This window comes from Mobula birostris, chromosome 23, assembly GCF_030028105.1.
Source record: "Mobula birostris isolate sMobBir1 chromosome 23, sMobBir1.hap1, whole genome shotgun sequence".
In the NCBI taxonomy this organism is placed as follows: domain Eukaryota; kingdom Metazoa; phylum Chordata; class Chondrichthyes; order Myliobatiformes; family Myliobatidae; genus Mobula; species Mobula birostris.
Window position 1 is genome coordinate 21,324,915 of NC_092392.1, and position 21,876 is coordinate 21,346,790.

General features: G+C 42.0%; 1 protein-coding gene across 1 annotated transcript in view; it reads left to right on the plus strand.

Annotated features, from left to right (window-relative positions):
* The window catches only part of itih2 (inter-alpha-trypsin inhibitor heavy chain 2), a 108,227-nt gene that overhangs the window by 43,489 nt on the left and 42,862 nt on the right, over nucleotides 1–21,876 (plus strand). Inside the window, exons 5-10 of the mRNA XM_072241813.1 lie at nucleotides 1,169–1,273; nucleotides 1,711–1,873; nucleotides 6,633–6,740; nucleotides 14,005–14,133; nucleotides 14,248–14,364; nucleotides 18,273–18,441. Of these exons, the coding sequence (XP_072097914.1) occupies nucleotides 1,169–1,273; nucleotides 1,711–1,873; nucleotides 6,633–6,740; nucleotides 14,005–14,133; nucleotides 14,248–14,364; nucleotides 18,273–18,441 (791 nt within the window). The remainder of the gene's footprint in view (nucleotides 1–1,168; nucleotides 1,274–1,710; nucleotides 1,874–6,632; nucleotides 6,741–14,004; nucleotides 14,134–14,247; nucleotides 14,365–18,272; nucleotides 18,442–21,876) is intronic.

Genomic DNA, 21,876 nt, shown 5'->3' on the forward strand with positions numbered 1-21,876 from the left:
AAGGATGAGGGGTACTTGCCAGATTTCACTTATCTGGTCACTGCCCATGGTGTTGGCCCATAATGGAGAAACTCCCCCATGGACTTCAGGAAAGCGGATATCCATTAGCTCAAGGTTCAAGGAAGAAAATTGTGGCCATTTTCCTCCATTTGATTACTTCGCCAGGTTCATCTGCCATAAGGCATGCAAAAGAAATAACTTGAGGTACACTGTTCCAAATAGCAGCAGTGCATCTGGGAAATCAGACAGATCTACCTTCAAGAATTGCAGCACAAAGAGCTCCATTTCTGTTATAAACCCAGACCACAATAACTCCCTCCTGGGGGTTTTGTTCTGCTTTTTTGGTCTCCTACGGACATACAACAAATGTTCTATTGTTTTTTCCTCCAAGGTGACCACAGGAATTATCTCACGTTTTTGTGGTACAGGGTCAATGAAATGATCAAGGATGTCATTGGCTATGGAGTGAAAGTCCACATTTCAGACAATTGATATAGGTTTTTTTTCCTGTGTGATTAAGCACATTCATCTTTTATTTTGAAATGAGCAATTTCAGATCTAAATTAAGTCCCTCCCTGCACAGTCAGGAAATATGAAGTAGGAAAGCACTTTGGCTGGCAGAAGGTCAGAAGTATATGTCAGGAGCTAATGAAGTAATGAATTAAATAAGTGGTGGAAAAGAGAACCAAAAAATTGTGAGGTAATGTACTTGGGCACATGGGAAGAAGCTGCTCGTAAAGTGTGGAGTGTGTGTCTTAAGCCTCCTGTACCTCCACCTTGATGGTAGCAATGAGAAAAGGGCAAGTCCTGGGTGATGGAGATACTTAATAATGGACACTGCTTTTTTGAGGAATCAGCTTTGAAGATGCTTGGGTGACTTGTGCCTATGATGGAGCTGGCTGAGTTTACAACTCTTTCCAACACTGTGCAGTAGGCCTTCCATACCAGACGGTGTTGCAACCAGTTAGCGTGCTCTTTATATTACACACCAGACGTGATGAAGAGTTTAGGAACAAAACCCTTTATTCCTTTCCATGAATCTTGCCTGACCTGTTGAGTTCCTCCAGTATTTTGTGTGTTACTCTGAATTATCAGCATCTGCAGAATCTCTTGTGTTTTTGTATTGCAATCATGAGGATTAATCGAAATGTTCTCTTGTCTTAAACAGGACTGTGAATGATATAACATTTGTCGGGTCCGTGCAGGAGAAGAATTTAGCCAGGCGACTTTATGAAGAAGCAAGAACTCAGGGAAAGGCTGCTGGGATTATTAGGTGAAGCTTTTCTCTTTCCCCTTACACACCTTGTTTAAGTCATGGATCAGTTCCTTGGTTAAGTGGTCAATGGGAGATCAAAAGGCTTGTGGTTCACAATTGGATAAGCAGTAGCATCATGCCTGACCGTAAGGCTTCTAAATCATGTTCTCAATATTATTTATTATTTACTTGCTTATTATTGTTTTCACTTATTTGGTTTTGGAATTGTACAGTTTGTCCTCTGATGCGCATTAGTTGTATGTTTGTCTTTGCGTGTGTGTGTGTGTTTAGTTTTTCATAGATTCTATTGAGTTTCTTTGTACCTTTGTACCTTTTGTGAATGCCTGCTAGAAAATCGATCTCAGCTCTCAAACTTTAAACTTTGAACATATATATATATATAAAAAATTGACTGATACACCATTCAACAATTTGTTGATTGTTTATGTGGTCAGGACATATGGCCGTGAGATGGAGCACTTTAAAGCTGATGTGAATGTCCCTGGAGGAAGCAAAATCAGTTTTGAGCTTTACTGCCAAGAGCTGCTACAGCGACGACTGGGATTTTATGAGCAAGTTATTGTTCTTCAACCAGGAAGCTTGGTGAGGCAGTTCCAGGTACATGAGAAAATTCAAGTTCAAATTTATTATCACTCAAACTTGTACCACTATATGAAGCATTGTTCCTCTGGACAAGGTACACAACACAGCACATATAACTCGCACACAATACATAAAGTAATATTACCCACAAATAAATTAACAAATAATAAAATATATTCCAGAAGATTTACATTTAGCATGAGGTGTGTTTAGGACAAAAGTTAAAAAGTAAGCAGTGAAACACTATATAAAAGTTGCTGGTGAATGCAGCAGGCCAGGCAGCATCTCTAGGAAGAGGTGCAGTCGACGTTTCAGGCCGAGACCCTTCGTCAGGAAACACTATGTCGCTTCATAAGTGATGAAACATGGGTGGTTGGTGGCAGGGAGTTCAGTAGACTCATGCCCTGGGATAGAAGCTGTTTCCAACCTTAACAGGTTTTGTCCTACTGAAACAATAGGAGGTCAAAGACGGATGGGAGGAATACTTGACAATGTTAAGGGCCCTGCATACACAGTGTTTCTGATAAATATCTGCTTTGTATATCTTACACTAACAGGGTGAAACCTATTATAGGCATTGTGGAAGTCATTCGATGTAGCTGTGGACAATATATAACCTTTCCTATATACCATAACCTTAGTTAAAAATAACTTAAAGTGATCCATAAACACAAGAGATTGTGCAATTGCTGGAAATCCAGGGACAAACACACAATATGGTGGAGAAACTCAGCAGGTCAGGCAGCATCTATGGGGAAGTCACCAGGACCGGACGGGGTGTACTCCAGGCTACTGTGGGAAGCTGAGCCTCTGGCAATGATCTTTGCTCATCAATGAGGACAGGAGACGTTCCAGAGGATTGGAGGGTGTGCATGTTGTTCCCTTTTTCCAGGAAGGGAGTAGAGATAGCCCAGGAAATTATAGGCCAGTGAGTCTTACTTCAGTGGTTGGTCGATTGATGGAGAAGATACTGAGAGGTAGGATTTTTGAACATTTGGAGAGGCATAATATGATTAGGAATAGTCAGCATGGCTTTGTCAAAGGCTGGTCGTGCCTTACGAGCCTGATTGAATTTTTTGAGGATGTGACTAAACTCACTGATGAAGGTAGAGCAGTAGATGTAGTGTATATGGATTTCAGCAAGGCATTTGACAAGATACCCCATGCAAGGCTTATTAAGAAAGTAAGGAGGCATGGGATCCAAGGAGACATTGCTTTGTGGATCCAGAACTGGCTTACCTACAGAAGGCAAAGAATGGTTGTAGATGGGTCATATTCTGCATGGAGGTCAGTGACCAGTGGTGTGCCTCAGGGATCTGTTCTGGGACCCCTACTCTTCATGATTTTTATAAATGACCTGGATGAGGAAGTGGAGGGATAGGTTAGTAAATTTGCTGATGACACAAAGTTTGGGGCTGTTGTGGATAGTGTAGAGGGCTGTCAGAAGTTATAGCAGGACATTGATAGGATGCAAAACTGGGCTAAAAAGTGGCAAATGGAGTTTAACCCAAATAAGTGTGAAGTGGTTCATTTTGGTAGGTCAAATATGATGGCAGAATATAGGATTAATGGTAAGACTCTTGGCAGTGTGGATAATCAGAGGGATCTTGGGATCCAAGTCCATAGGACGCTCAAAGCAGCTGCGCAGGTTGACTCCGTGGTTAAGAAGGCATACAATGCATTGGCCTTCATCAACCATGGGAATGAGTTTAAGAGCCGAGAGGTAACGTTGCAGCTACATAGGACCCTGGTCAGACCCCACTTGGAGTACTGTGCTCAATTCTGGTCACCTCACTACAGGAAGGACATCGAATCCATAGAAAGGGTGCAGAGGAGATTTACAAGGATGTTTCCTGGATTGGGGAGCATGCCTTATGAGAATAGGTTGAGTGAACTCGGCCTTTTCTCCTTGGAGCGACAGAGGATGAGAGGTGTCCTGATAGAAGTGTACAAGATAATGAGAGGCATTGATCATGTGGATAGTCAGAGGCTTTTTCCCGGGGCTGAAATGGCTAGCACGGGAGGGAAATAGTTTTAAGGTGCTTAGAAGTAGGTACAGAGGAGATGGCAGGGGTAAGTTTTTTACGCAGAGAGTGGTGAGTGCATGGAATGGGCTGCCAGCGGCGGCAGTGGAGGTGGAAATGATAAGGTCTTTTAAGAGACTCCTGGATGGCTACATGGAGCTTAGAGAAATAGAGGGCTATGGGTAAGGCTCGTTAGTTCTAAGGTAAGGACATGTTCGGCACAGCTTTGTGGGCCGAAGGGCCTGTATTGTGCTGTAGGTTTTCTACGTTTCTATGTTTCTATGAGAAGAATAAGCTGTTGACGTTTCATGCAGAGACCCTTCATCAGGATTGGAGGAAGGGAGAAGATGCCAGAATAAGAATCCAGGGTAGGGGGGGACAGGAGAAGGAGAACAAGCTGGAAGGTAATAGATGAAGGCAGGTGTGGGGGAAGGTGGGTGGGTGAGGGAGGGGGGAAAGAGTGAGAAGCTCAGAGGTGATAAGTGGAAAAGGTAATGGGCTGAAGAAGAAGGAATCTGATAGGAGAGGAGAGTGTGTTATGGGAGAAAGGGAAGGAGGGGGGCACCAGAGGGAGTTGATAGACAGGTGAGAAGAAGAGAAGGGTGAGAAGGAAAATGGAAAAAAGGGAAGGGAATAGTGGAGAAATTACCAAAGGTTATCTAAAGTGAACAGTTGACCAAGGTTTGAATATTTTGTGTCGCTTCCCACTACCGTGGGCTGTATGGTAGCATAAAGATTAGCATACCGCTTTACAGCAGCAGCCATCACCAATCGAGGTTCACTTCACATCACTGTCTGTAAGGACTTTGCTGGTTCTTCCCATAACCATGTTGTTTCATCCCACATTCCAAAGATTAGGGTTAGTAAATTGTGGGCATGCTACGTTGGCAACAGAAGCATGGTGACACTTGCGGGCATCTCCCAGCCCATCGTCGGACTGTGTGGGTCGTTGAAACAAAAGATGCATTTCACTCTATATTTCATGTATGTGATGAATCTTTAATCACTTGAATTCCAAAAAGAAGTTCATTCCCAAATCTAGCACCAGCCTCTTTAAAATATCAAGCATTATTCCATTCATATTTACAGATTTGCCCTCTTTAATTCAGCATTAATATCTCTGAATATATCTCCATTAATGTTGCATGATTATTGTACATTTCATCAGGTAATAAGCATAAAAATTATTGCTGTATATTTATACCAGGCCAGGCAGCTTATATGGAGAGAGAAAAAGTGTTAACAGTTCAGATTAAAAGGTAGTACCATAGCAACAGGTTTACTTTGCTTCACTTTTCCTGAGATGTTGACCAATTTTCTCCATAGATCAGTACTTTCAGTTTTATTTCTGATTTTCAATCACGTCTAGATTTTTTATGATCACATTAGGATTGCTGATTGCTGGTGGCAATGGAATGATTGGAATGATTTTTTAAATGCCTTCATTTGTTAAAGTAGTAAAGTGAGACACAGGTAGCTCAAGCTGTAAGGAAAGCACTGCAGACTGGACTTGGTGTCTTGAGCGTTTTTAATCATCCACAGCCCTCTCCTCTGAACTGACTGGGGGTAGAACCTGGTCCTCAAAGTTCTAAGGAATGGCACATCCACAGAAGTTTGGTGTAACCACAAGGCAAGGTTAAGGAAGGAACTAAGCCTAATTGAAGTGTTTCAATCAGGAATGTCCAATCCATTTTGTCCTATGAAGTGCCCACAATTTCTGGGCTAAATTAGTGGGACCAAAGGTCAAATGCACAAGTACATGTCTTTGGGGTGCAATGAAAACTTACTTGCAACAGCATCACAGGCACATAGCATCACATAAGCAGCATTCAAAAGAAAAGCAAAGCATAAACTATACACAATTTTTACAAAAATACACAGTTAGAACCTAAAAAATGTCTATTTGTGTGCAAAGCGATCAGAGTGGTCATAGTGTTACTAAGCTGCGGTGCTGATTAGGGTTTTGCGAGTTGGTTCAGGAACTGAACTACTGAGGGAAGTAACAGTTCTTGAACCTGGTGGTGTGGGACTTTTAGGCTTCTGTACCTCCTTCTCATACTCAAAATGTAGTGTCTAATAATATTTTATAATTTATCTGTCTACATTAAGCTGAAGCACCCTAGTTTTCCTTTAGACACAGGACATGTTCATAGCAAAGCATTTCAACCTCGTACCTGATCTCCGACTATACCCTAGCTTCACAACAGGGGATTCGTTAAGACCAGTAAATGCTAAGTTGACTTGTGCTTACTACCTGTTTGATGTTTGGTGCCTCTCAGAATTTGCAGACCTGTGCGAGTGCGTGTGTGCACACGAACTAACACTTTGTCAAGCAAGTTCGTTTTGATGAAGAAGGCTGCTAAAAAGCAGGGCCTTTGTAGAACACCGTGTGATTTCTTCATTCAATCAGATGATACTATCTCTGTCTTATATGACAGTGTTCCTAGTCTGTGAACCAGAGAGGCAAAAAAGATCTGTAAAGGAGATCTTAACATGTACATTTGACTATGATACTGCCCACATTTGGATTACTTGAGCATCTTTGGAAAAGATTTCATCTTTAAAGAGAGAGTAGAAAAGGATTTGATATCAATCAGTTAATCAATCATAGCTTTAAGGTCTGCAAATTGAAATGTTAGTTTAGCTTCTTTCTTCACAGATGCTGTTTCATCCATTTCATTCCTGTATTTATATCAGATCTCCAGAACTCACAGTACTTTTCTTAAAAACCTCATCTAAATTTCCCTTAGGTTGACGTCTACATTTTTGAGCCACAAGGTATTGCCTTCCTCGAAGCACATCATAAGCTCGGAGCACAGTTTGATGGACTCACCCATATAACGAAAGGAGAGAACAAGGTGAGCAGAGTTACAACTTTGACTGTGGTTTCCTGGGAAAGGAAAGGAAAGGAGAGGAAAGGAGAGGTACGTCGCATCCAGAATTTCTCCAGTTAGCGGACAATTTCCCTCCACGCTTCTCTGACGTAGAGGGGAATCACGTACGAGGCAAGTTACAGCAGTGATTTGCCATTGCCTTCTGCCGGGTGAGTTTCCAAAGAGATCACCAGCTCGTAACCCAGCACAGATGGAAAACGTGCAGGGGAGCCGGCTGGATTCGAACTCGGGACCTTTCGTCCCGAAGTCCAATGCTGATGCCACTACGCCACCAGCTGGGACTTTCCTGGGAGACCTTCAGGAATTTAGAAGGAGGAGAGAGGATTTTATAGAAACATAGCATTTTTAAAGGGATAGAGGCAGGAAACTTGTTTCCATCAGTAAGTAGAGGATATAGCCTCAAGGTTTGGGGGAATAGATTTTTTGGAACAAATTTAGGACAGAGATGATATTCCAAGAGAGTAAAAAAAACAGTGAAATTTGCTGCCCAGGGAAACAATAGAAACTATCTCATTCGATATATTTAAGGCACAATTAGAAAGATTTTTGTATGGCAAGGGAATTGAGTGTTGTGGGAAGAGGAAGATAGGTGGAGCTGAGTGCACAGCCAAATCAGCCATGATCTTATTGAATGGTGGAGCATGCTTGATGAGCCAGATGAACTACTCCTGTTCGTATTTCTTATGATTGTCTGTAGACCATCGCAGTGATTGTGACAGTTAGTAACATTTCATTATTCTGGTTCCTGGGCATCATTATTTCATAGGACCTCACTATAAAATCATATATCCTTCATTAGCAAAAAGGCTCAACAGAGGATGCACTTCTTGCGGCAGTTGGTAAAATTCCATCTTCCCTGGAGCACCCTGCTGCAATTCTACATTGCCATCATAGAGAGCATCCTCACATCAGCCACTACTGGCTGGTTTGGTGCAGCATCCTCTCACAATGTATGAAAATGACAGGAAACCGTCAGGTTATTGGCAGCAGTCTGCCATGACTGTGGGACTTGCAAGTGATCAGATCAAGGAAGTGGGGGTAAATCACCCCGCAAACTCCCTTTCCCAAAAGCTTCCTTCTGGAAAGCGCCACAGAGCTATTGAAACAAAAACCACGCCATCCTAAAAGTTTCTTCCCCCAGGTAGATAATTTGATCAATCATTCTATTTACCCCCCACCCCCCGTTGATCTATTAACCCTGTTACTACACTGCACTTTTTATAATGCTGTTTACACTGTAAATAGCATGGTGCTGCAGTTAGCATGATGTTATTACAGCTCAGGCCATTTTGGAGTCTGAAGTTCAACTCTGGTGCCATCCTGTATGGAGTCTCTGTATGTTCCCCTCATGGTATGCCTAGGTTTTTCCAGGGTGCTGCAGTTTCCTCCCACAGTCCAAAGCTGTACCGGGTACATTAACTGGTCACTGTAAATTGCCTCATGATTAGGCTAGGGTTAGTCGGAGTTGTGGGATTGCTGGGGCGATGTGGCTCGAAGGGCCGGAAGAGGCTTCTCTGTGCAGTATCGCTAATAAAAAAATAATAAAATAAATGATGAATACATGCTGGCATTTATGTACTTATACACATTTTATTCCATATGTGTACTTTAGCCACTAACTCTCAGGGTTCCTCCAGCACTTTGCATGTAAAGTTGGGAAGATGTTTAGCTGGGAGGTTTCGGGCGAAAGGGGTATAATGTAAGATGGGACAGTAGCAGCAGATGTTTTAATGAACTCACACTTGTGGAATCTATTAGCAAATTAGAGTTATTGCTTTATTAATTTTTGAATAACCATTATGTTGGAGGTGACTGTAGTTTAGCTTTCCGATGTTGGCTTATGTTTTTGTATAATCACCTAAATATATATATAATTGTACAGTGAATTTTCCAGTAATTACGGAACACCTGCCTTTGTATTTTTCTGAAAATTTATTTGTTTTAGTAGCAGGTGTCACATTACCTGAATGCAGCTATTTTACTGGTTAGCCGTTATCAATGGAATTTCTGTTAGCTCTTGCCTGGTATTAGAATTCTACAATTACTTTTTAGTCTTCTTTTTTTCTTTGTTCTCTTGGCACTCCTTTGCTCTTGGACCATTAGACCATAAAACATAGGAGCAGCATTAGGCCATTCAGCCTATTGAATCTGCTGTGCTACTCCACCATGGTTGATTTATTATCTATCTTAATCCGGTTCTCCTACCTTTTCTCCATAACCTTCGACACCCTTACGAATCAAGAACTTATCAACCCCCACTTTAAATATACCCATTAACTTGGTCTTCACGGCTGTCTGTGGCAAAGATTTCCACAGATTCACCACCCCCTGGCTGAAGAAATTCTTCCTCATCTCTGTTCTAAATTCACTGGATCAGCAAATTTGCTGATGATACAAAGATTGGTGGTGTAGTGGACAGTGAGGAAGGTTTTCAGAGCCTGCAGAGGGACTTGGACCAGCTGGAAAAATGGGCTGAAAAATGGCAGATGGAGCTTAATACAGACAAGTGTGAGGTATTGCACATTGGAAGGACAAACCAAGGTAGAACATACAGGGTTAATGGTAAGGTACTGAGGAGTGCAGTGGAACAGAGGGATCTGGGAATACAGATACAAAATTCCCTAAAAGTGGCGTCACAAGTAGATAGGGTCGTAAAGAGAGCTTTTGGTACATTGGCCTTTATTAATCAAGGTATTGAGTATAAGAGCTGGAATGTTATGATGAGGTTGTATAAGGCATTGGTGAGGCCGAATCTGGAGTATTGTGTTCAGTTTTGGTCACCAAATTACTGGAAGGATATAAATAAGGTTGAAAGAGTGCAGAGAAGGTTTACAAGGATGTTGCCAGGACTTGAGAAACTCAGTTACAGAGAAAGGTTGAATAGGTTAGGACTTTATTCCCTGGAGCGTAGAAGAATGAGGGGAAATTTGATAGAGGTATATAAAATTATGATGGGTATAGATAGAGTGAATGCAAGCAGGCTTTTTCCACTGAGGCAAGGGGAGAAAAAAAACAGAGGACATGGGTTAAGGGTGAGGGGGGGGAAAGTTTAAAGGGAACATTAGGGGGGGCTTCTTCACACAGAGAGTGGTGGGAGTATGGAATGAGCTGCCAGATGAGGTGGTAAATGTGGGTTCTTTTTTAACATTTAAGAATAAATTGGACAGATACATGGATGGGAGGTGTATGGAGGGATATGGTCCGTGTGCAGGTCAGTGGAACTAGGCAGAAAATGGTTCGGCACAGCCAAGAAGGGCCAAAAGGCCTGTTTCTGTGCTGTAGTTTCTATGGTTTCTATGGTTTCTAAAGGAATGTCCTTGTATTCTGAGGCTGTGCTCTCTAGTCCTAGATTCCCCCACTGCAGGAAACATCCTCTCCATGTCCACTAAAACCACATTGAGGTATTCTGTAAAGTCAGGAGTCCATTTTATCATACATAGTCATAGTCATACTTTATTGATCCCGGGGGAAATTGGTTTTCGTTACAGTTGCACCATAAATAATAAATAGTAATAGAGCTAGTAATAGTAATACTACTATTAGTAAATAGTAAATACTAATAGTCATGGAAATAATAAATAGTAATAGAATAGTAATAGAAAAATAGTAATAAATAGTTAAATAGTAATATGTAAATTATGCCAGTAAATTATGAAATAAGTCCAGGACCAGCCTATTGGCTCAGGGTGTCTGACCCTTCAAGGGAGGAGTTGTAAAGTTTGATGGCCACAGGCAGGAATGACTTCCTATGACACTCTGCGCTGCACCTCGGAGGAACGAGTCTCTGGCTGAATGTACTCCTGTGCCCACCCAGTACATTATGTAGTGGATGGGAGACATTGACCAAGATGGCATGCAACTTCGACAACATCCTCTTTTCAGACACCACCGTCAGAGAGTCCAGTTCCATCCCCACAACATCACTGCCCTTACGAATGAGTTTGTTGATTCTGTTGGTGTCTGCTACCCTCAGCCTGCTGCCCCAGCACACAACAGCAAACATGATAGCACTGGCCACCACAGACTCGTAGAACATCCTCAGCATCGTCCGGCAGATGTTAAAGGACATCAGTCTCCTCAGGAAATAGAGACGGCTCTGACCCTTCTTGTAGACAGCATCAGTGTTCTTAGACCAGTCCAGTTTATTGTCAATTTGTATCCCCAGGTATTTGTAATCCTCCACCATGTCTACACTGACCCCCTGGATGGAAACAGGGGTCACCGGTACCTTAGCTCTCCTCAGGTCTACCACCAGCTCCTTAGTCTTTTTCACATTAAGCTGCAGATAATTCTGCTCACACCATGTGACAAAGTTTCCTACCGTAGCCCTGTACTCAACCTCATCTCCCTTGCTGATGCATCCAACTATGGCAGAGTCATCCGAAAACTTCTGAAGATGACAAGACTCTGTGCAGTAGTTGAAGTCCGAGGTGTAAATGGTGAAGAGAAAGGGAGACAAGACAGTCCCCTGTGGAGCCCCAGTGCTGCTGATCACTCTGTCGGACACACAGTGTTGCAAGCACACGTACTGTGGTCTGCCAGTCAGGTAATGAAGAATCCATGATACCAGGGAAGCATCCACCTGCATCGCTGTCAGCTTCTCCCCCAGCAGAGCAGGGCGGATGGTGTTGAGCGCACTGGAGAAGTCAAAAAACATGACCCTCACAGTGCTTGCTGGCTTGTCCAGGTGGGCGTAGACACGGTTCAGCAGGGAGACGATGGCATCCTCAACTCCTAGTTGGGGCTGGTAGGCAAACTGGAGGGGATCTAAGTGTGGCCTGACAATAGGCCAGAGCAGCTTCAGAACAAGTCTCTCCAGGGTCTTCATGATGTGGGAGGTCAATGCCACCGGTCTGTAGTCATACTAGGGATCTGTACAATAATCTTAAGGTCTCATAGTAGTCTTAGGGTGAAAACCTTGTCTTCCATACTGTTCATGCAGATTAGAAAAGAATCATAAGCAACTGATTTTATGCCTTATTCTCGACTTCCAAAAAAACCTGAGGATTGCAGAAGTATCAGGATCCAACAACTACTTTTCCTTTGACATTTTTACTTTTAAAGGCACCCAGCCTTCCTTGTAAATTAAATGTTTAAAATTTTGTTAAGTTTTTTAATTGAAAATTACAATCTAAATTTGCATCAATCTAGTGCTTCAGAAAATTATTCCTGATTTGTCAATGCCATTGAAAATGGTTTATTTCAGCTTTTTCTCACATGGAACCAGTGCTTGAACTTCAGAAGTTCTTTGAATCATTTGTCCCAAATAGGATGAAAAAGATACTATATAAACACTAGGCATTCTTGTCTTTCTTCTTATAAATTGTCAAATGCCTGGGACCAGCCTGCCAAGAGGTTATCCTTTTGGATAACAGAGGAGAAGCTCCCGTTACAGTATCTGTCAAAGGCAGATAGGATCACAAAGTGATCATTGGCCTCCATAAATCAAAGTATTGAATACAGGATTTGGGATGTTATATTGAAGTTGTATAAGACATTGATGAGACCTAATCTGGAGTACTGTGTGCAGTTTTGATCACCTACCTACAGGAAAGATATCAATAAGATTGAAAGAGTACAGAGAAAATTTACTAGGTCGTTGCTGGGACTTGAGGACCTGAGTTATAGGGAAAGGCTGAATAGGTTAAGATTTTATTCCCAGGAGCATAGATGAGATTTGATTGAGGTATATAAAATTATGAGGGGTACAAATATGGCAAATGCAAGCAGGTTTTCTCCACTGAGCAACACTCACAACACACTGGAGGAACTCAGCAGGTCAGGCAGCATCCGTGGAAACGATCAGTCGACGTTTCGGGCCGGAACCCTTCGTCAGGACTGTAGGGGGAAGGGGCAGAGGCCCTATAAAGAAGGTGGGGGGAGGGTGGGAAGGAGAAGGCTGGTAGGTTCCAGGTGAGGAACCAGTAAGGGGAAAGGTAAAGGGGTGGGGGAGGAGAGGCAGGGAGGAGATAGGCAGGGAAGGTGAAGAAGGAATAGGGGAAAACACAATGGGTAGTAGAAGGAGGTGGAACCATGAGGGAGGTGATAGGCAGCTGGGGGAGGGAGCGGAGTGAAATAGGGATAGGGGAAGGGAGGGGGAGGGAATTACTGGAAGTTGGAGAATTCGATGTTCATACCAAGGGGCTGGAGACTACCTAGATGGTATATGAGGTGTTGCTCCTCCAACCTGAGTTTAGCCTCATCATGGCCGTAGAGGAGGCCATGTATGGACATATCTGAATGGGAGTGTGAAGCAGAGTTGAAGTGGGTGGCAACCGGGAGATCCTGTCTGTTGTGGCGGACGGAGCAGAGGTGCTAGACTTCCATCTGAGGCTAAACTCAGGTTGGAAGAGCAACACCTCATATACCGTCTAGGTAGTCTCCAGCCCCTTGGTATGAACATCGAATTCTCCAACTTCCGGTAATTCCCTCCCTCTCCCTTCCCCTATCCCTATTTCACTCTACCCATTCCCCCAGCTGCCTATTACCTCCCTCATAGTTCCGCATCCTTCTACTACCCATTGTGCTTTCCCCTATTCCTTCTTCACCTTTCCTGCCTATCACCTCCCTGCTTTCCCTGCCCCACCCCTTTATCTTTCCCCTTACTGGTTTTTCACCTGACACCTACCAGCCTTCTCCTTCCCACCCTCCCCCCACCTTCTTTACAGGGCCTCTGCCCCTTCCCTCTTCAGTCCTGACGAAGGGTTCCAGCCCAAAACGTTGACTGATCATTTCCACGGATGCTGCCCGACCTGCTGTGTTCCTCCAGCGTGTTGTGAGTGTTGCTTTGACCCCAGCATCTGCAGAGTATTTTGTGTTTATTTCTCCACTGAGGTTGGGTGAGACTAGAGTTAAAGGTCATAGGTTAAGAGTGAAAGATGAAGTCTTTAAGGGGAACATGAGGGGGAACTTCCTCACCCAGAGGGGGACGTGAGAGCCAGAGAAGTGATGAATGTGGGCTCGATTTCAACATTTAGGAGAAACTTGCATAGGAAATGTAAGGGATGGATATGGAGGGCTATGAGTCAGGTGCGGATGGATGGGACTAGACAAAATAATAGTTTGGCATAGACTAAATGGGCCAAAGTGCCTGTTTATGTGCTGTGGTGCTCTGTGACTCTATGAATCTATGATTCCTGATCTACAACCAAGCAACCAAGCATGCTGTTTTATTACCATTGAACACCAATGTTAGGAGTGGCATTCACAACCCATTTTGTTTCTACAGGCTCATCTGACCTTCAAGCCAACTGTGGACCAGCAGCGGAAATGCCCAGGCTGTCATGACACAGCCATTGATGGCAGCATTGTGGTGAAATACGATGTGAAACGGGAGCTCAATGGAGGAGCCCTTCAGGTTACTCTGTGTTTTGTACCCAACGCCTACAACCTTCTCAGTTAATTCTTCTTCTCTTTGAAGGGTTATTGTCTTTGTGCTAAAACACTGACTGAATTGTCCACTTTGCTCCAGATTTCGGATGGCTATTTTGTTCATTTCTTTGCTCCGGTCAATCTGCCACCTCTTCTGAAAAACATAATCTTTGTCATTGACGTCAGCGGCTCGATGTGGGGAATCAAAATGAAGCAGGTAAGTAACTGGTAAATGGTAATTGGTTTATTATTGTCACTGGTATCTGGACACAGTGAAAGGCTTTTGTTTGCACACCATCCAGACAGATCATTCCATACATAAGTACATCAAACAGTATTCAAGGAAAACAAGAAAGAGGTATTTAATAGGAACTTGAGGGGGACATTTTTTTACTGAAGGAATGTACAAAGCATGGTAATTGTATTAATCAATGTGAATGTAGGAGCTATGACTGACAGGTTTGCAGCTGACATAATAATGGAGAATAAATTAAAACAGAAAATGGAGTTATAGGGCATTACAGCACAGAAACAGGCCTTCAGCCCATCTAGTCCATGCCAGCCTGGTTTTCTGCATAACCCATCTAACTGCATCCAGATCTTAGCTCACTATATCCCTCCATGTACCAATCCAAACTTCTCTTAAATGTTATAATTAAACCCGATCTACCTCTTATACTGGCAGCTCATTCCACACTTGCACCACTCTCCGAATGAAGAAGTTCGCCCTCGAGTCTCCTTAAATATTTCTCCTTTCACCCTAAACGTATGACCTGTAGTTCCAGTCTCGCCCAACCTCAGTGAAAAACGTATTTATCCAATCAATAGCTCTCATAATTTTGTATATCTCCGTTAGGTCTCCCCTCATTCTCCGATACATCAGGGAATAAAATCCTAATGAATTTAACTTTGACCTATAACTCAGGTCCTCAGTCCCAGCAACATCCTTGTAAATGCTGAAACACTCAGCAAACTGCAGCTTTATAAAACTCTAATTAGGCTGTTTCTAGAGTACTGTATTCAGTTCCGGTCGCCCCATTAGAGGAAGGATATAGAGGCTTTGGAGAGGGTGCAGAAAAGGTGTATCAGGATTTTGCCTGGTCATTGGACAAACTTGGGTGGACTTCCCTAGAGCTTCAGAAGCTAAGAGAAGGTCTGATAGAAATTCATGAAATTATGAGAGGCACTGATAAACAGTTGGTATATTTTACCCAGGCTCAAAATGTCTAATGCTAGAGTTGACATTTTTCAGGTGATTGGGGAGGGGGGAGTTCAAAAGGGATGTGGGGCAAGTCGTTTTATGCAAGAGTTAGAAAAGCAGATGAATATACAGAGAATGGATTATATGCAGAGTCAGTTGGTTTAATTAGTATCATTAGCTTATTTAGTTTGGCACAACATCATAAGCCAAAAGATCTGTTGGTGTGCTGCACTCTTCTGTGTTCTAAGTAAGGCAGCATCTGTGAAGAAAGAAACAAGGTACTGTTTCAGATCATAGATGAACCTGTAAATATATTTCTTTTTCCACAGATGCTGCCTGACCTACTGTATTTGCTATAAACCTTTACAATGTTTTCTGTTCATTTTTTTTATTTCAGCATCTCCACTTTTAGAGATAATTTTCATTCAATGATTGGTAGTGCATTTGATAATAGGAAGGGCAGTTTACAGATGAAGACCAATATTGATTTAACGATAAAGATGGAGAGGGAATTGGCAAATGGAATATAACCCTGGAAATTGTGAGGCCTTGTTTTTTTTGGATGACTAATAAGCTGGAAAATATATAATAAATGCCAGAATCTTAAGAAAAATGGAATAACAAAAGGATTTTCATATCGCAGAAAGCTGCAGGTTAAGAACACATGTGGAATACATGTGCAGATCTGGTCACCTATTCTGAGCAAATATAGCAATGAGATTGAAAGAGTACAGAAAAAATTTACAAGGATGTTGCCGTGACTTGAGTTATTAGGGGAAGGTTGAACAGGTTATGAATTTATTCCCTGTAGTGAAGGAGAATGAGGGGAGATTTGATAGAAATACACAGAATTATGAGGGGTAAAGATGGGATTACTACAAACAGGCTTTGTGCCCTCAGAGACTAGAATTAGAGGTCATAGGTTAAGTGTGATAGGAAAAATATTAAAGGGGAGCCTGAAGAGGGACATCTTCACTCAGAGGGTAGTGTGTGTGTAAAATGAGTTGCCAGCAAAAGTGATGGATGTGGGTTTGATTGCAACACTTAAGAGAAGTTTGGACAAGTACATAGATGGGAGGGGTATGGAAGGCTATGGTCCAGGTGTGGGTCAATGTAACTAGGTAGAATAATGGTTCAGCATGGACTAGATGGGCCAAAAGCTCTCCTTCTGTACTGTAGTGCTCTATTATTGTATGACAAAGAATATAAGAGCAGGGAGATGTGGTACAACGATATAAATCATTAGTTAGGCTACAATCGGAGTACCAGTTGTCCCAGGATAATAAACAGGTTCTGTTCTTGTGGTTGTACTGAAATCTATTTTGTCCATGAGTCAGGAAATACACATCACTCAGTATGGGAATGATACCTCTATGTATTGTAATGAACAACATTAAAAGCATATCAGACTGATATGAAAGAACAATTACCAAAAGTAAAGAGAGTGGAGGAAACTAGTTCTGCCATTTGGAGGAACAACTGTCTTTAATAATATCATGGGACCTCATCAGCATATAGGAGTGTCTGCAAGTCAAGTGTTTCTTAAGCCAAGGGCAGCCTGTGCTATGTGCAGTTCTCACCACCACACCATAAGAAGAATACAATGGTATTGGAAAGGATAGAGAGAGGATTCACCTAGAGATATTGGAGAGAGTACAGAGAGGGTTCACTAGGAGGTAGTGGACTGAGTACAGAGAGGATTCATCAGGAGATATTGCAGAGGGTACAGAGAGGATTCACCAGGAGGTATTGGAGAGGGTACAGAGAGGATTCATCAGGACGTTTCCTGAGTCTTCCAGCTATGAGCAGAGACAGGATAGGCTGGTTTGTGTTCTTTGGAATAGAGGAGGCAAAATTATCAGGTAAACACGAGGAAATCTGCAGATGCTGGAAATTCAAGCAACACACATAAAAAATGCTGGTGAACGCAGCAGGCCAGGCAGCATCTATAAGAAGAGGTACAGTCGACATTTCGGGCTGAGACCCTTCATCAGGACTAACTGAAAGAAGAGATAGAAAGAGATTTGAAAGTGGGAGGGGGAGGGGGAGATCTGAAATAATAGGAAAAGTCAGGAGGGGGAGGGATGGAGCTAAGAGCTGGGAAGTTGATTGGCAAAAGGGATACGAGGCTGGAGAAGGGAGAGGATCATGAGATGGAAGGCCTAGGGAGAAAGAAAGGGGAGGGGAGCCCAGAGGATGGGCAAGGAGTTATAGTGAGAGGGACAGAGGGAGAAAAAAAGAGAGAAAAAATAATAATAAATAAGGGATGGGGTATGAACGGAAGTTAGAGAAGTCGATATTCATGCCATCAGGTTGGAGGCTACCCAGACGGAATATAAGGTGTTGTTCCTCCAACCTGAGTGTGGCTTCATCTTGACAGTAGAGGAGGCCGTGGATAGACATATCAGAATGGGAATGGGACGTGGAATTAAAATGTGTGGCCACTGGAAGATCCTGCTTTCTCTGGCAGACAGAGCGTGGGTGTTCAGGTGTACAGTTAGGATAAATAGAGGAAAAACATCCCCTTGGAGGGGTGTCTATGACCCGAAGGCATAGATTTAACAGAAGGGAGAGAAGATATAGAAGGGATTTGAGGAAGAATTATTTACCTTGATGATGTTTGAGGAGGTGGTGGAGGCAGGTAGTCTCACATTGAAAAAACATTTAGATGAGCATTTGACTTTGACTTTGATAGTAAGTTTACTTTGATAATAAATTCATGTTGGCTTTGACTTTGAGACAACGTCATATGCAAAGCTCCAGGCTGAGGGCTTGGAAAAGGAATTGGTATGGATAGGGTACTTGAGGGCCAGCAGTGGTGAAATGCCTTCCTCCATGAGTCTATGAGAACTGTGGGAATCTGAAGCCAATTACAATGCAAACTCTAATGTATTTTTGATGTATTCTTCATTTTTCACAATTAGACTGTTGAAGCCATGGCAACCATCCTGGATGATCTGCGTCCTCAGGACCAATTCACCATCATCGACTTCAACCACAACATCCGGTTTTGGAGTCAATACCTGGTTCCAGCCACACCTGTCCAGATTACAGAGGCCAAAAAATACATTGAGAATATCCAGCCCAATGGTGGTGGGTACCTCGAGGATGTGTACGGAAAGCACGGAGTGACTCACTGCTAGTCTCAGGATTCAACTTCAGCCAAAGGATATAGACCCAATCTGCTCTTAGAAAAGGGAAACTAAACATGCAGCATTTGCAAGATTTAGAAGACTAGAGTTTGAACTTGCTTTCCGTGCCACTAACAGGCATCACTAAAGTGGTCATTTAAAAATCATTGACAAATATGTGTATAATCTCAGGCACTTCGAGCAGTGAGGTTACCAAACTTGATTAACAGGAGAGTTATTTTATAGTCTCTTCTCCGCAATTGTTGCTGCTGGAACTATATACAGTCAATAACTGGACTCTCTGATGGTGGTGTCTGAAAAGAGGATGCTGTCTAAGTTGCATGCCACCTTGGACAATGTCTCCCATCCACTACATAATGTACTGGGTGGGCACAGGAGTACATTCAGCCAGAAACTCATTCCACCGAGATGCAACACAGAGCGTCATAGGAAGTCATTCCTGCCTGTGGCCATCAAACTTTACAACTCCTCCCTTGGAGGGCCAGACACCCTGAGCCAATAGGCTGGTTCTGGACTTATTTCCTGGCATAATTTACATACTACTATTTAATTATTTATGGTTTATTACTATTTAATTATTTATGGTGCAACTGTAACGAAAACCAATTTCCCCTGGGATCAATAAAGTATGATTATGACTAAATAAGCATATCAGAATCAGGTTTTTTATCACTGATAATGCGTATCTTGTGGAATTTGTTGCTTTGTGGCAGCAGTGCAGTGCAAGACATACAATTACCGTGTTACAAAAAATAAATAAATAGTGGAAAAGAGGAATAACAAAGTAGCTTTCATAGAGTCACTTTTTGCACTGTATTTATTTGTGTAACTTATGGTAACTTTTATGTTGCGTATTGTACTGCTGCTGCAAAACAACAAATTTCACTCCATATATCAGAAGTGACATGATGAGTTACAGAAAAAAGCTTGGTGAGCCCCTGACTGTCCACACTCAGAAACATTGGAACCTAATCTGTGAGCAATTCAGAAATGATATTAAGCAACTTAATAAAACGATAGATAGAATCAATTTAATAGTACCCCTACTGAACAGGCAGATGCTGCACTTTAATCTAGATAAGGAGATTGCTGTCATATTGAAAAACTATGATATGTTAACTGAAGCAAACAAAGCCACGTCAGAGATTATTGGAAAATCAACTGAGGAAAATAGTACAAAAAACACCTTATTGAATTGGATCAAACATTTGCTGAAATATAATCAGAGGAAGTAGTGAAAGCCAGTAATTTTAATGACCAGAATGTTAATTTATTCATTTAATTATTTTTTTGCAGCATAGGAGCACATTACTTGGAGAAGGCCGTTCACTCAGATTATGGCATATTTTTAGTTCAATGCCAGTTTATCCACAGCTTCTCCATGTCACATGATGCCTTTACCTGTCTAAGATCTACAAACCGCTGTCAATTTTAATCTTGTTACTTCAAATTATCGTTTTGAGCAGAAAGTGGATCACAGAAAGGTCAGCACAATATTGTGGGCCAAAGGGCCTGTACTGTGCTGTACGGCTCTAGGCTAAATCTATGTCAATGATAATAGACCTGATTCTGATATGTTTATTTATTGGCTGTATATAGATCCAACAGCTACACCGGTAGAGTAGAGATTATAACATATTTCTCCTGCTAACCATGTTTGGTAACCTCACCGTGAGATTAATTTACATGTAACTATTTTCTATCTATTCCCTATTTTAAGAGGAATTGTAAGACCATTAGACATAGGAGCAGAATTAGGCCATTTGGCTAATTGAGTATGCTCCGCCATTCGATCTTGACTGATCATTTTATCCCCTCCTCAGCTCCACTCCCCAGCCTTCTCCCCGTAACCTGTGATGCCGTGTCCAATCAAGAACCTATCAAGCTCTGCCTTAAACTTGCCCATCGACCTGGCCTCCACAGCTGCCTGTGGTAATAAACTCCACAAATTCACCACCCTCTGGCTAAAGAAATTTCTCCATAGCTCTGTTTTAAATGGACACCCCTCTATCCTGAGGCTGTGCCCTCTTGTCCTGGACTCCTCCACCATGGGAAACATCCTATCCACATTTGAAAAGTATGATCCTACTTAAACAGGGAGAACTTTTGAAATGCTGTTGGCCTCACTTTAAATTAGCTCTCCTTTGAAACAATAATCTGCTCTGACTCATATTCCACTACCACTTCCATCTCATTGGCTGAGATGATTTTGTCATTAAATATCAGTGTTTATCTTTCAGCTTTTCTACACCAGAAATCTCTGTCCATTTACATTTCTTTCTTTTTTAAAGATCTACAGATAATGACTCTATTCCAGCCCTTTATTCAAATAGCCATTATTCAATTGGGAACCCTGGAAATGATGATAACTACTCCAATTATGTAGGAACCACAACTGAATCTGCTCCTAAGCTCATCTTGTAGCTATACATACAAACCAATGGGAGCAAAATGCCAATTAATTCAGAAACCTGAGGCTTGTTATTCTTCTTTCAAAGAGCTGAGATCAGCTGATTGGACAGCAACACAGCTGAGCCCAAAATAACTTCTACTTACTGGATAACCCCACTGAATCATTCAGAGAGCATTTCTTGTTTATATTTTCCATATTATTGTCTCTAAAAGTGGTTTCCAATGTTTTTTTAAATAGCCGAATCATCTTTGGTATTGTTCATGGTGATTAGTTTGAAACATTATTCTATATAAGCAGATAGATTAAAAAGATCTCATTGTATTAATCTGCCACGAAGATAGATCTATGCATAATTTACCATGTTATGATGACAAAATCTAATTAATAGATTTAGAGGATTTTTTAACTGTTGACAACATTGCTGAGCACGGTATGTAGATGGCAGAAGATTCAAAGATGGTATTACCTTTGAATATCATAATCATATATTCTCTTGCTAGAGGTGGGGCTTTGTCTAATACATGTGTGGTGTAAATCTATTTGTATCACAGCCAGTGAAAGAAGGGAAAATAGGCTTTCAGACAATTAACTTAAAAGTAAAGAACTAATGCACCAATTAACCTGCAACTTACTCCACTGATAGTCATTTCAAGAGTTTTAAATATATGTTTTCTTTTATTTGAGTTGTTGACTGAGTAGTTGGGCAAATGGAGTTTATATCAGGCCAAAGTATCAAAAGGTAGATAATTAATAAGGTTCCCCATGGAAGGCTCATTTGGAAAATCAGGAGGCATTGTATCGGGAAAACTTGGCTATGTGGTTACAGAATTAGCTAGCCCACAGAAGGCAGAAGGTGGAAGCAGACGGAGTGTTTTCTGTCTGGATGTTGGTGGCCTATGTGAATCTCTTCTGGGATCCATGCTGTTTGTGATTTTGATAACTCGGATGAGGAATTGGAAGGGT